Below are 16,540 nucleotides of genomic sequence, written 5' to 3' on the forward strand. Positions count from 1 at the left end.
CTATACCCTCGGCGTCGGCGTCGGCGTCCGGACCTGGTTAAAGTTTTTGTTGCAGGTCCTGTATCTAAGCTATTACTTGTCCTATATTCACCAAACTTGCATGGATGATACATCTGGACCTACTTATGGACTTGAAAGACTTTGATGCTGAATCTGAGTCCTAAATTTCAGATGCTGGAGGAGGTTAAGGTTGTTTGACCAGGTTAAAGTTTTTGTTGCAGGTGCCCTTTGATAGCAATATCTAAGTAACTGCAGGTCCGTACTTCACCAAACTTGCATGGATGGTGTGTCTTATGATACTGATGCACCAGACATGCTTGAGTGCTGAATCTGAGCTATAGGTTTCGGATGCTGGAGGAGGTTAAGGTTTTTAGAGCTGGTTAAAGTTTTTGTTGCAGGTGCCCTTTGATAGCAACATCTAAGTTACTGCAGGTCCGTACTTCACCAAACTTGCATGGATGGTGGGTCTTATGATACTGATGCACCAGACAGGCTTGAGTGCTGAATCTGAGCTTTAGGTTTCGGATGCTGGAGGAGGTTAAGGTTTTTGGAGCAGGTTAAAGTTTTTGTTGCAGGTGCCCTTTGATAGCAATATCCAAGTTACTGCAGGTCCATACTTCACCAAACTTGCATTGATGGTGTGTCTTATGATACTGATGCACCAGGCAGGCTTGGGTGCTGAATCTGAGCTATAGGCTACAGATGCTGAAGGAGGTTAAGGTTTTTAGAGCTGGTTAAAGTTTTTGTTGCAGGTGCCCTCTGATGATAATATCTTAGTTACTACTTGTTCTAACTTAACCAGACTTCCATGGATGGTGCGTCTTATGATACTGATGCACCAGACAGGCTTGAATGCTGAATCTGAGCCATAGGTTTCGGATGCTGGAGGAGGTTAAGGTTTTAAGAGCTGGTTAAAGTTTTTGAAACAGGTGCCCTCTGATGAATATATCTTAGTTATTACTTGTCCTAACTTCACCAGACTTCCATGGATGGTGCGTCTTATGATACTGATGCACCTGACAGGCTTGAATGCTGAGTCTGAGCCATAGGTTTCAGATGCTGGATATGGTTAAGTTTTTTGGAACAGGTCACATGTTTAATAGATAATAGTACTATTTCAAACTTGCATATTTGATTACTGTGGAATCATTAGATTTCGTGGTGGCTCAATTTTCGTGGAATTCGTGGGTAACTTTCATCCACGAATTAACATCCTCCACGAATTAATAGATTAGGGTAATAAAGTCATATTTCCTCTGTAGGTTTAAGAGAATGCACGAAATTACGTCCCCACGAACCTGTAAAACTTTAGCAATCCACGAAAATTGGCCCCCACGAAAATTAATGATTCCACAGTAAACTGTAATATGAATGAATCACAGAGGAAGCTTCAGATGCAGAACTTGATCTCCATTATCAAGGATGCTAAAAAATATATCTTAGTTATTACAGGTCCTAACTTCACCAAACTTGAATGGATGGTGTGTCTAATGATACATATGCACCTGACAGGCATGGATGTTGAATCTGAGCCAAAGGTTGCGGATGCTGGAGCAGGTTAAGGTTTTAATTGCTCATGCCCTCTGATGATGATATCTTAGTTATTACTGGTCTGAACTTTACCAAACTTGCATGGAGATGCGTCTTATGTATACTGATGCACCTGACAGGCTTGAATGCTGAATCTGAGCCATAGGTTTCGGATGCTGGATGAGGTTTAGTTTTTTTGGAACAGGTCACATGTTTTATAGATGATAGCTTGCATAGTTGATTTAACTATATTATAAATGAAACGCAGAGGTTGCTTCAGATGCAGAGCCTGATCTCCATTATCAAGGATGCTAAAGAAATCTCCTACCTCACTCAAACTTGCTCGATAGATAGATGTGTTTTTGATAAATGATATAACATGATTCCTATGATATAGAATTGTATGGTATGAAACAATATTGTTTAATATGATACAATATAATATCATATGTAATATTATAAAAAGTTATATGATACGATATATGATATTGTATCAATTTTTTTTATATTTTATGTTATGATATTGTATCATGATAGCGTTATGTATAGTATTGTATATTATGATACAATATTGTATAATATTATATTGTATTATTAATTTATTGTTTTATGACATGATACTATTACATAAGATATTGCAAAATATAATATTGTATCCTATGATACAATATTGTATATTCTATAATATGGTATCATATGATATTGTATAATATGATATTAGTTTCTGTAATATAGAATTATATCACATGAAATTGTATAATATGATACTGTAATCTTATTTAATATCGTATCATACGATATTGTATAATATGATATTGGGTTATAATATGATATATTATCACATGAAATTGTATTGTATGATATTATGTATACAATATGTATAATATAATATTGTATTATATAATATTTTACTTTATCACATAATATTGTATCATTTGATATTATACAATGTTGTATCAAATATGGTATTGGTTTATAATATGATATATTATCACATGAAATTGTATTGTATGATATTATGTATACAATATGTATTATATAATATTGTATTATATAATATTTTACTTTATCACATAATATTGTATCATTTGATATTATACAATTTTGTATCAAATTATATTGTATCATATGATACAATATCATATTATGTATCAAAAATGATACAGTATCATGCAATATCATACTATATTTTACAATATAATATCATACGTTTCAATGATATGATGTATTATGTAATTTGATATTGTTATATAATTATACTATATTGTTTTATATATTATGATATTGTATTATGTGATCAAATACAATAACGTATAACACAATACAATGTCATATTATACGTTACAATATCATATCTCAGCATTGTTTATTATGGTATGTTAATGTATTATATGATATATTTTGTAAATATGATAGGATGCAATATTTAATTATATATTATTGTATTGATTAACATATGAACATATGATTATCATACAATTTTTTAACAGATGATATACGATATTGTGTCAAAACAGAATCCATGAATATCCAAGATCATAAAGTATGATTTTCATTTAATATGATAAAGGTGTTCTCATAAAGGTGAAGTCTCATAAGGGTGATGTCTCGTCTCGGTGAGCTTTGTAATCTGTGATTACCTATGTTTAAACTTGGTATTTCCTATTCAGCATAGCTGCATTTAAAATATAAACGAACTAAAGCATGACCTCTGCATTGTGTACAAACATACAGTAGCATTGTGCGCAAAGCTCTGTATCTTGCTTATAACCCGAAGCTTGACTCCCACGTTAGTAAACAGAAATTTGTAAACAATTAAGACAAGAGAAAAAAAGCACTAAAAGAAAAAAGCTCAATTTATTTTTCATCATATACAAACTTATATATTTCTAGCAGCGAGAATAATCTCCGTTTAGATTGAAATTAGTGAGCATCGTAATAAAACATGTTGCATTAATCAACCATTACGTAGAGATCATACCGAATTACATGTACCAACATAATGAATAGAGCTCGCTAGTATTCTGTATTATGTTGTCAGTGCATCAGATTTAGCGAAAGTATATGTAAACAATCAGCTGTCTGATTTACCGGTCTACACGTAAAAATTTTAAATTCTAAAATAAACACAGGATGAATATCTGCCATTCAGTCAATTAAAAGGTGACTGAAATGTGACTGAATGGCAAAGCTGTGCCATTCAGTCACCTTTCCGGACCATTCAGTTAACATTCAGTTGACTGAATGGCAGAGCTCCATCCTGTGAAAGACGATGGTTCCTCTCAAGTTAATATAAAAAGAAACTAAACATGCTAATTGAAAATAAAAACAAGCTAAGCCCACCGTCACAATTGAAAATGTCAACGCATTGAAATATTTAACCTCAATTTACTTCACATGAACGGCACAAATATATTTTGGATGTTTCAAATATTCCCTTCGCACGTAAACTGTTGCACAACAACCAAATTAAATTCATCTCCGTTTAACTTTATGATGACTGCTTCTACCTCTAAACTGGTTTTCGATATATGAAATATCGAGCCCGAAGTTAAACTGATTGACACCCCCCCCCCCCCGCTTCTCTCTGTCTTATTATTTTCGTAAATTACTCAATTTGAAACAAAATTAGCCCTTAATTTTTGCAATTTATATTTTCCTTCTCATAAGGATGATTTATTCTAAATTACGTTGTATTTGACTCAGTAGTTCTTGAGATGAAGATTTTTATGCACCCCTTTTTCTACAGTTTCGAGGTTTTCTCCGCTTTGAATAAAGATCAGTCTTTCATTTCTGCAATTTATATTCGCCTTCCTATAAGGATGCTGTTTGCCAAATTTGATTGAAATAGGCTAAGAGGTTTTAGAGAAGAAGTTCAAAATGTAAAAATTTTCTAGACGGACGACGGACAAAATGTGATCAGAATAGCTCACTTGAGCTTTCAGCTCAGGTGAGCTAAAAAGATGATAATTAATTTTAATTATGACGAATAAAATGAATGGAATGGAATATTGGAAAATTCTGAAAAATGATCACCTCAAATTAATCTCTTGTTACAGGAAACGAGGAGGTTGTACATTTAGCCGGCATCGATGATGACGGATTAAACGGCAACTTTAATCCGACGCACATGTTCACGATCAGCGGAAAACTATTCAAGAAAGCAGTTGTGAAGAGAGAGAGTGTTTGGAACGTTGTTCTAAACTCTAAAGTCGCCATAAACAACAAAAAAGACATCTCATTAAAGTAAGTACATATCACTTGTTTTCAGTATTGCAAAAACATGCATTGTATATCATAAGACGAATTTTGCGAATCGGGGGGGGGGGGATACGAGGTATATTATATGTAATTGTTTTCAGTGCGACCTTTGGGGCGAGCGCAGCTTATCATTAACTATGTATAAACGTATCACTATAATAAATATGAATGCAGAGTTTTTTTTTCCTTTTAAAAGTGATTGTAACGCCAGTTCACTTTGGCAAGTTCAGTTTTACATTGTTGTCTGGTAGGCTTAACTTGTAAAACCTCCCTCGAGAATTTTAAAAGGGTCAGGAATACTGGAATTCTCTCAAAATATATTAAATGTGAAAATTCAAATATATGCAAGTTAAAATTGTTTCATATCTCTGAAGAAATGCTCTCATTTGTTAGCTTTTGCAAGATTTTGAGAGGAATTCAGATTTCGGTTATTCATTTTACAGTTAGAGTGTCGTATCGAAAGTGTTGTGACGTCTCTCACCAGAGTGCGTATTACGCTTTGCTCAAGTGAAGCTTGCGGAACGCGCTTTCTGGTGAGCGGATCAATGTGCAAGAAAACCAAAAAAAAAGAAAAGAATCCGTTGAATGAATGTGCAACTGGTCTGTATTTTCTATTCACACATGCTTTACCAGTAGAGCTCGCTTCGCTTACCGGCGTTGCGCGCCAGCGAGTTGCACCCGCTACTATTTGAATTTAATAAGTTTGAAATGTCAAAAGGGGGAGGGGGTCACCCCTTGGCTTGCCTTAGACGTATTGAGACCACAGGAGAAAGAAACCCCATACGTATGCATTTCATCGTATGCTTATATCGCAGAGTTTTAACTGGAAACTTTTGCGACCCCTCCCCTCTCTCCCTGATAGAAAAACAATATAGAAATATTAAGCAGTTAAAGCTGCTTGGTCCGATTTTATATCAAATTTTATGCAGGCTTTTAAACTATAGCTATGCTTAGTATATGTATAATAATAGACATTGCAGTAGTTTTACCCGTCAATTGTGCCAAATTTCAATGAAGAAAAATACGTAGATAATTTGCTAAATAACAAACGACATTAAAAGGTACCGCATTGTTTCGCCTCATGTTAAATTTTACCCCTGACCACGAGACGGGTATGGTTGTATTACGAATTTGACATCGCTTTAAATAAAGGTCGAAATGATCAGACAAATTACAAATAAACATGTGTACGTTTTGTTCGCTAATATTTCTAAAGTTTGCTTTCTTTACAGTCGATCGATGCATAGCTTGCGGGTTGAATAACCTAATAATCATAATGAATAATCATTAGGGGGACGAAACCATGCGGTTTCCTTTTCTAAACATTCCCGTGATGCATTTTGGTTTGTTTTTTCGCTTGCCCAAAGAGAAATTATTTTCATTTACTTTGAATATTTCTAACTTTGAAAGGAGACTGATTCTGCTGGTGTAAATATGAAAAAAATCCATAACTTTCTAAGATAAATGATTTGTATGAAAAAAAAATTTGATACTGTAATTACAAAAAATCGGACCAAGTAGCTTTAAGCAGTTGTGTAATTGTTTGTCAAATAGAACCAACAGGATTTGAGGATTATTGATAGAAATATGTAAAGTCCAATCAAAATGAATTATTCATATCTTTAAAAATCAGATGGTACCTTCACTTTCAATAACATATCCAATAGTTCATATAATTGAAGTTAGATGACAATTAAACAACCTTCATTTACATGTAACAATAAAAAAGTTATACATAATGTGAATCTTTACAACTGCAACTTGTGCAAGTGTTTCTTTGTGTGTGCGCGCGTGTGTCTACGTGCATGTCTGCGTGCTTGTGGATTTTTTGTTTTTGGATCAATAAGATTATTATTATTTCAGTCCTTTTCCACCCACCAAAATCGTAAAGATGGCCACGCGTATGATAGGAGAAATAGGGTATAATGCCCTATGGCGAAATTGCGAGCACTTCGCCGCCTTTTGTAGATATGGTGTTGCCTGGTCCAAACAGGTATGACCGCTTCATTGGTTTTGTTGAGTTACAAACTTACTTAAGATTTTCTTTCATGTTCGTTACATGTTCTCTTTCCAACAAGCCCCTTCTATATTTTGACGAAAGTGTGTCCAATGTTCATGGCATATGGATAAAATATTATCACAATTGTGATACCTAATATAACAAAAAAACTTATCGAAAGTGTTATTTAACTCATCATAAATGGCGCTAAATATGTATTTATTTACCTTCACATAAATCCGTTGGCTCGGGTGAGCTAAAGAAATCTTCCACATTGTAACTAAACGTACATGCTTTTCAACTTAGTCATTTTTTGTGAAAAATATTGCATATAGGATACCCTTACTGTACGGATAACTCCTCCTACAGTTTTCAAGATAAGAACTTGTTCTTTTGCAGATCAATTGTACATATATCAGAGGTGTGCATATTGCTAGGATTTTGATTTTTGATAATTTATGAAAAAAATACCAGCTTTTGAACTTAGTAATTTTTTGGCAAAATATTGCATACAGGGTACTCCATTTTACTGGATACGGTTGGTAGTGTTTATCAATTCAGGGTTGACATGGATTATGGATACAGTTCACATAAAAGAAAACCCAGTTTGCTGTCACATTGACAGCTTTTCACTTGTTACAGAAATATATTGAGTATATCTTTAAAAATATTCTCCTCAGAAACCAATCAGCCAGGAAAGCTGAAACGTTTGTGACAGCATCCTCATGTAGGGTAGATTCAAGTTTAATCATACCATGATCCCCAGGGGTAGGGTGGGGCAAAATAGATGGGGGTCGAATTTTTACATAGGAATATATATAGTTTATCTATTAACTTCTTCTCAGAAACCAATCAGCCAGGAAAGCCGACACTTTTGTGGGTAGAATGAATTTAAGTTTGTTCAAACCATGTTCCCTTGGGGTAGGGGGGGGGGGTCAAACTTTTACATCAGAATATATATGTAGCATAGTCTTGTGTGAATAAATAACACTAGATCCCTGGCACTAATTTCAGCTTTATACTGGTTCTTTATTTCGATGATCATATTAATTAAATAAAATTTGTAAGTACAAACGCAATCGCACTCACAAACAGTTGGACAATTACTACACAACATCGCTCGGTAATTTAGAATAATTGAATAAAATGAATAAAAAGTAATTTACAATTAATATATTTCAATTACAAGGTAAAGAAGGCTTACCAGGTATCAAGAACTATGAGTTTACAAAATATATGAAATATCTTGCACAGGTAGGTAAAGATAGACTTCATTGTTCCTACCATGAAGTTAAAAGTCGTGGGGTTTGGGAATTTGCGGGATTTACGCTATTTATAATGAGTTAGTAAAGTCATGCATATTAATGAATTCAGTCGTAAATTTCTATTGGTCAGCTGTAATATAGAAGTAAAGAATAAACACGTGGTCAACATACACCCGTAAACAAAATCCTCACGTGACTCACCAGAACTCATTCATACATTCACTCATACACACTCGATTGGCAATGCGCGCCAAATATAAATACGCAAAATATAATACTTTAAAATAACAACTGTGACATTCTCCCCTGCTTGGGAAGATGGCTCCTGACATTTTAAACAAAATACAAACACGAAAATTAGACAAGACCTTATTGAAACACATCTATGACATTCTCCCCTGCAAAATTCAAATAAAGTACACCTCTGATGTAACTTGATGATAGACCCGGTCTCCATACCTGTTTGGGGGGTTTATCCGTCACCGTGGTCGAACATACGTACTATCAAAAGATACATTTCTATTCAAAGATGATGGAGTACAAGTATCAGCAGGGCTGTAAAATGTTCTTTTCTCAAAATTATTGGCTCTACCATGCAGGCTTGGGGTAATGCTAAATGTAATGGTAATGCATTGCAATGCATTACATGTTTTCAAAGTAATGCTAGTAATGTGTAATGCCACAAAATTAGCATTAAAAGTAATGGTAATGTAATTCATTACTTTCCAAAATCTAGTGTAATGCTGGCATTACATGGCATTACTTTGCATTACTATGCTTATTTATGCATGTTCACTTTAAAAAATGTGACGAATAAATGAATAGCTGAAATTGTATTTGATTAAAATTATTTTAAAGGAGAAAGCAATAATTTTTTAGATAAAAACGTTCTTCAGATAAAAATGTTTTAGTTGTATTCTAAAAAAAGATTTTTAAAAAGTTCATTTTATTACTTGATATAACACAATTCCATAACATTTTTAAGAGTGTTGTTATTAAGAGTTTGAAATCATTTAAACAATTTTCTCCAATTAGTTTTCACTTCAATTAAGAAGATGTCAACAACACATAATGCCCACAGGATAATCTAAGTATCAAAACAATCTATTGTTATAAGAAGCACTGAACACCCCAATCCCCTTCCCTTGCCTATGTTCCAATAGACAAAAGAACAGACATGCACCTTTAAAAACTAAATGAATGCACTGTCCATCCATGATGGAAATCAAAATCACTTTCGATATTATAACCCATTTGAAAATTATCTCTCTCTCTCTCTCTCTCTCTCTCTCTCTCTCTCTCTCTCTCTCTCTCTCTCGTATATTTAGAACATTAGTTTACACTGATAGAAAATACAAGATTCATGTAATTTTTCTATCATTGCTCTTAATATATATCCTAATATAAAGATTGCAAAAAAGACGTTCAGTCCCAGCTTCCACTGCTCCTGTAGAAGGTTTATTTAGTATACATATAGCTGGGAAGATTTTCAAACCTAACAGGATGCAGTTAAGAGATGAACCCTTTCAAACTTTGGTGATCATAAAGTGCAACAGCAATCTTTTGTCTTAAAGTGTCCTCAGTATAAAGAAATCCGATTAAAATATATTAAGAATTACTGGGAAAACCCTCTGTTTATAAATTAATTAAGTTTCCAAAATTATAAAGATTTGTGTAATCTGGGGAAATAACCCCATTCAGCTTAAATAACCGCAACGTTATTCCATAATTTGTTTTCTGTTATGCATGTACTTCTGTGTCTGTATTCCATACCTGACAATGAACCATGTCAAATGTCTATAAATATCAATTTACTTTATGTGATATGTTATTCATAATGCCATAAGATGAATATATATTGATCAAATACAAAATGAATCGTGTATAACTATAAGTCATTGAATTTGAACCTGATACTGAAGATGAACCTGTAAATATGTTAAAGAGTGTTTTTTATTTGAAACATTTGCAAAAAACTCTTTATTTAGCTTTACTTTTTTTAAAACAAAGTAATGGTAATGGTAATGCATTACTTTACTCATGTAATGGTATTGGTAATGCATTACTTCAAGAAAATCAAGTAATGGTAATGGTAATTTAATGCCCAAATTCATGAAGTAATGGTAATGTAATGCATTACTTTACAATGTAATTCGCCCCAAGCCTGCTACCATGTATAACACTGGGAGTTGAGTTCTGAACAGTGTCATGACCTACCATTCTCTGTGGAATCACATGTACATATACATGATCACTGTCAGAAGACTCAGAATCTGAAGGTGAATCAGAATCATCAAACACCAATTGGTTTGGACTAAGGGTCTCATCAGATTCATGTAACTGCTCTATACAAGGGTTGGGCATAACACTTTTGGTTGACTGGGACTGCTCTAAATTGAGAACCTAGGGATATTTGAATTGAGTGATAACATATTCATGTGGAGAACTTTTGTTTTCCCCTGACCATACTCTTTCTTAACTGTAAACACTGGAATATCTGAATTGGGCTGACTGACGACTATGTACGGGTCTCTGGCCCACTTAGCGGCCAGTTGTTCTCACCTTTTAGACCTACGTTGCGAATTATTACTCGGGTCTCGAACACGCACAGTAGTCTCCCGAACTTTTCTGTCGAAACGGTGCTTATGCCGACCAGCACTACTGTCAGCTTCAGTTTCTATTGAAATCAAATTTCATAACATCTAAGTCCTGGGTTCTGGCCGATGTTAGTACATGTATGTTATGTTTAACGATTTTTATTCGTTTTTCTGCTGTTTATTTTTTAATGAAAGAGGTGAATACTTAGAAAAGAGAATGAATTAAGCTGTCTATTATAGTTAAGATATCATGAAAGCCCTTAATTACCCCCAAAGAGTTAAGTCGGGCCGGGGGGGGGGGGGGTTAGGGGGTGGTGTTAAAGCATGTATACTAGCAATCTTTAGTTTATTAATGACAAAGTATGCATGTAAAAGCTATTGTGACAGTGAACAAATTATGGGGAAATATTTATAATAAAACTGAAAGATCGAGTTTGAGTTTTATTAAGATTGAGGGTTTGTACTAATAACAATTTTACCTTGTTTTCTTTAAATGTAATTAGCATATAAAGCGATAGTTGGGGTGCTGGTAGGGGACATATATTGCTGAAATTCTCTCAGAATGCTTGTTTAATTTTTTTTCATTGAATTCCTTAGACGTGATGGAGCAAGCAATAAGTTTACTCTTATTAATTTCCGACTTTGAAGGCAATACATAGTTTTAACCAAGATTGCATCTCAAATTTCGTCCGTATACATTGATACCAGGATACATGTATGTACATTAAAATATAATTTTATTTCAGGCTGACGCTGCTTTGATGCTATTTTCGATTATTTTGGCAATCGCAATTCTTGCAGCTGTATACAAGCTTTCTCGCAGGAGATGACTGAAATTAAATGATTGAACTGTTCGCCGGTCTTTTTAGTCCGTGTGATCAGTAAAAATCAAATAAATGTCATTTTTTTATATTTGATATAAAGAGGTTTATGAAAAACAACTGTCTTTGTTTTGAATTTGTTTTATTTTACCACAAAACATAAGTTCTGAAGTATGTTTTATACATAAACATCATTTTCTTAGCCAACTGGAACCCTTTCTCTGCCAAATATATTGGAATAAAAATTTTAAGTTTCGTATCATCTCAAGGATAAAATCGCGCTGCATGGCTCTCAAGTCATGATAATTGTTTCCAAAATTCAATTTCAAAAATTCATTAAAAACAAAACCTAGTGATTTTTACCATATTTCATTTTCACGGCCCAAAAGATTGAAAATAGAGGGCATTAGTGGTTTGGGTTTTGTCTATTTCTGGCTGTTACATTCTTGCTCGCGAAGATAAATTCTGCCAAATATTTGGCATTCATGAACCTTCAACGAAGTTATTTTTTCAGACTCTCTGGTCAAGAATAAGGGCTTTTGTCATCCTACCACTTTCACTGTTCTGTACAGGAACTTCATAAAGTTTTGGAAAAGTCGAAGTAAAATGTGTGTTAAATGTGTGTTAAATGTGTGTTAAATTTTCAGTGCTTATCATTTTTAGCCGGGATCTGTTGAAAGCAGAGTCCTGGCTGTAGGCAGGCAAATCGCCAATGTTACTATAAACAACAAAACTTTAAAAGTAAACAAAAAACCGTACAGCGTCAAAGTAAAAGTTTCCGCTATGTCAAATAGCATCTTCGCTAGCCAGGGGTTTTCGGTCCACTTTGCTCCCCATAAACCCTTGGCGGATTTCATTACGAAAACTTGGTGATGTGGTGGCGCTATCTAGCGAGCAACTTGAGTTGCGCCCCTTGTATATTTACATTTTAATCGAAATTAACAATGGGTTATATACACATCATGGCATTAATACAACTTGAAAACATGTTGACTACCGAATATCGGAACATAATTAACAATGTTATTAAATATGAATTAAGTTATAACCTAGGGAAAGCACGGGATGTTTTATTCATAGTGTTTTGTAAGGACCTCTACCGGGAGTGAAAAAGTCACCGATTCATATGAAAGCTTTTATGCCATAAAACCAGGTATCGCTGTCGCGAATATTGCGGAACATAGAAATTAAATAAAACGCAGCTCATTGAACCTTTAAAAGCAATAACCATAAACAGGAAAGTATATACTAACGGGATAGGCAACTTGTACATTCGCCATGTTTACTTCCCAGGCTACTATGTTCAATCCCAGTAAAATATATAGGTTTTTTAAGCGATCTGGTTAGACCATCGTTGGGGAGGCACTGTACGCGAGAACTTGTGTCTCAACTTGTTAAAAGCACCGAATGTTTTACCAAAGATCTTTTAAAGTTTATATTTACAAGCACTGCGATTGGATCAGCTACCCGCAGCTGCAGCCAATCATACAACGGAGCTTGTCACCGAGTTTTCGTTATGAAATCCGCCAAGGGTTTATGGAGAGCAAAGTGGACCGAAAACCCTTGACTAGCGAAGATGACCAAATAGTTACACCAAGAGCCACGTTTTGTCAAAAGTGTTGGTTTTGTGTGGGTTTTTTTATACCCGCACTTTCTAAAGAAAGTTCGGGTATATTGTTGTAACCCTGTTCCGTCCGTCCGTCCGTCTGTCCGTCCGTCCGTCCGTCTGTCACGTTTTACTTTCTCAAACTGCTCTTACATCTTATAAACCGGCAAACTGAACTCTTGGAATTTGATTTGGGGTATCATGTTGTTTTGTAAAAAGGTTTCAAAAATTATCTGTTAGTCCTGGGGGTCAAATAATTGGTAAAAAAATGACGTTTTTTCATAAAAAACCGTCTTCCTCGAACTCCTCCTACATTTTCAACAGTAGACAAATCATCTTTTGGAATATGTTTTATTGTATCCTATAGATGCGCAATACGGTTTCGGAATTTTTAATTTTGTCCTGGGGGTCATTTAATGGCTAAAAAATGACGTTTTTTTTTTTACAAAAAAACTGGTTTCAAAAACGTCATTTTTTTTGGGGCAGTAGCAAAATGATCTCCTAGAAGATGATTGGGGGTGTCATATTGAGGCGTGATCAGGTTCCAGAATTTTTTTTTTTATAAAGGGGATCAGTGGGCAACAAAAAATGACATTTTTTGGCCAAAAAAAATATGGTTCCCAGAACTCCTCTTACAACTTTTGGAGTAGCTATGTCATCTTTTGGGATATAATTGGGGCTGTCCTATAGATGTGCAATAAGGTTTTAAAAATTTAAATTTCATCCAGGGAGTCAAATAGTAGCAGAAAATTGACGTTTATCACTAAAAAAACAAACATTGATCCAAGAGCTCCTCTTATGATTTAATGGATAGACAATCATATCTTGGGATATGATAGGGACTGTTCTATAGAAGTGCAGTTAGGTTTTCAAAATTTAAATTACATCCAGGGAGTAAAAAAGTAGCATAAAATTGACGTTTATCACTTCAAAAAAACATAGATCCTAGAACTCCTTTTATGATTTAATGGATAGACACATCATATCTTGGGATATGATAGGAACTGTTCCATAGATGTGCATTACAGTTTTGAAAAATTAAATTTAACTCTGAGGCCCATTACCTAACGGTACATACCTTTTGATGCCCTTTAAGGATCAAGAATATATATGGTTAAGTGGTGGGGATCTCAACCATTTTTGAGATATTCCTGCACTTCCTGCACGGCCCATGACCTACATACCGTTTGATACCTCTTGACACAAGAAACAAGAATATATATGGTTTAAGGGTGGGGATCTCACCTGTTTTGAAGATATTAAGGGACTTTCTGTTTGAGGGGGTCAGGACCACCCACAGGGCCCATGACCTACATAACATTTGATGCCCCTTGACATCAGAAACATGAATATATATGGTTTAGGGGTCATGATTATAACAGTTTCTGAGATATATGGTAATTTCAAATTCCTTGGGGGGGGGGGGGGGGTGGGGATGACCCTAGGGGTCAGATCTAATAAACCCTATATATTGCAAGTAACAGCCAATGTATGATTATGAAAACCCTATATTATTATCTTTGTCCGTTTTCAAGTTACCATTTACAATAGAGTCTACGATTCTTCCTACAAGGTTCAATGTTAGACCCCACATCCTTTTGACACCCCCCTCCCCCCCCCCTCTCCCGAAAAGTGGTTGTCTAACCCAAAATGAGAAAAATCAAACCAGGTTGCACAACTAGATATGCAGGCCTATCATATCCTAGAGTTTTTACAACTCTGTTCAGCCATCTCTGAGAAACAAGTTCAGAGCAGAAAAGAAGAAAAAGAAGATGATGAATAATTATACATGTATTAAGAACCGTACAAAAACAATAAGTCTCCAAATTTCATTCGGGAGACTTAATAATAAAGATTAAATAGAGATAGGATCATCAAACATCAATAATTTAAAGATAATTGACAATTTCTGATTCTAAGGGGGTCAGGATGACCCCTTAGGGTCATGACTTACATGCCATAATGATCTGATGCGCCTGCATGACCTAAGGAGGAATAATATATTTGGATTAAGGTGGGGATCTCAATGGTTTTTATGATGTTTAATAATTGGGATCATGACCTACATACCATCTTAAATGCCTTGAACAAAGAAACAATAATATAATATGTACATGATATATGATTCAATTTAAGAACCCAGATATAGATCAATCATCTGTTTTGTAATACTTCCTATGTATATATACATGTACATGTATTAGTTTGTGTTTTGTTCTATACTATTCATGTTCATGCCTGTAGTATGGCTTAGTCTTATCTTAAATTACATTAAAAAATTGTCAAATATATGACTTGGAACCCCCACTCCCAAACAAACTCAAATATAAACTGTTCTTCCCCCCCCCCACTACCCCCCTCCCTTGTCGAATGATCTATTAAAATCAAATCAAAATATAATTTTGGTGTCTAAAAACTTTTATAAACTGGTAAAAAATGTTATTCGTAAAAAAAATTTGCATAATTGACAAATGATCTATTGAGATATGATCAGAGGTCATATTTCTACCTTGGGATCAATAAGTAGTATTCATTGACAAGTTAAAATTAATAACAAGAAATGATTCAAATTATAAATGTTAATACTCCACATTAACCCAACCCCCCCAATCTAACCTGGTTATAAAGAATCAGTCTTCTTAATACATTCTTACATGTGAACAGTAGCAAATTTTAAATCATTTCTTGATTGCTTTTTCTCTCGTGATTCACATTAACATTTTGGAAATTGCTTAATTCAGTTTTTAAAAGATTTATAAACAAAATGTTATATGCATCACTTCCATGTGCATTTGCCTATTTGGGGCAATTGTAAAGTCTCCTAAACAAAGCAGTGACATCATTAGGCTTGAGTAGGATTTACCCACATGGATCAAACACTACTGTATAACATATGAATAAGATAATAAAACATTATTATTTCAAGTTCTAAAATGTCAGGGTGTCTCCAAGAGGGCATAATCTACATACAATTTTACGCGCAATGACACAAAGAGCAAAAATAAATTATATGGTTTAGGGATGAGGATCTCAGATCTCAGAAGTTTACAAAATATACAGTGTATCATATCATTTCCTATTTCTTAAAGGCCGGGGGGGGGGGGGGGGGGGGGCGGTGTTAAAGACAACACCTGGGGGTCATTAATGTACTTTACACCATTTGATGCATCATAATGACATTAGAAGGTATTTCGTATTTTCCTGTTTCGTGGGGTCTGAACAGCTAGTCCCATAAGGTCATGACCTACATTGTATTTGATGCATTATAATACATTAAGAAAGAAATACTCATTCCTTCCTGTTATAACTCATATAAAAATGATAAGTGTCTACACCTACTTATATGTAATACACAAATTTAATAAGAAATTGTTTATACAGGGTCAATATGGGGTCAACTCAATAGTGCATGCAGTCTGACAAATGAAAAAATAACTTTTGCAACTAAAATGACAGAAACT

At 34.4% G+C, this 16,540-nt stretch overlaps 1 protein-coding gene across 1 annotated transcript in view; it reads left to right on the forward strand.

Annotated features, from left to right (window-relative positions):
- Positions 1–11,546, forward strand: part of LOC136271818 (phospholipase A and acyltransferase 3-like) — a 28,150-nt gene extending 16,604 nt beyond the window's left edge. The window contains exons 2-4 of the mRNA XM_066072350.1: positions 4,590–4,776; positions 6,655–6,784; positions 11,399–11,546. Of these exons, the coding sequence (XP_065928422.1) occupies positions 4,590–4,776; positions 6,655–6,784; positions 11,399–11,482 (401 nt within the window). The 3' untranslated portion in view covers positions 11,483–11,546. The remainder of the gene's footprint in view (positions 1–4,589; positions 4,777–6,654; positions 6,785–11,398) is intronic.
- Positions 11,547–16,540: the final 4,994 nt, after the last annotated feature.

This window comes from Magallana gigas, chromosome 9 (assembly GCF_963853765.1).
Source record: "Magallana gigas chromosome 9, xbMagGiga1.1, whole genome shotgun sequence".
Lineage (NCBI taxonomy): Eukaryota > Metazoa > Mollusca > Bivalvia > Ostreida > Ostreidae > Magallana > Magallana gigas.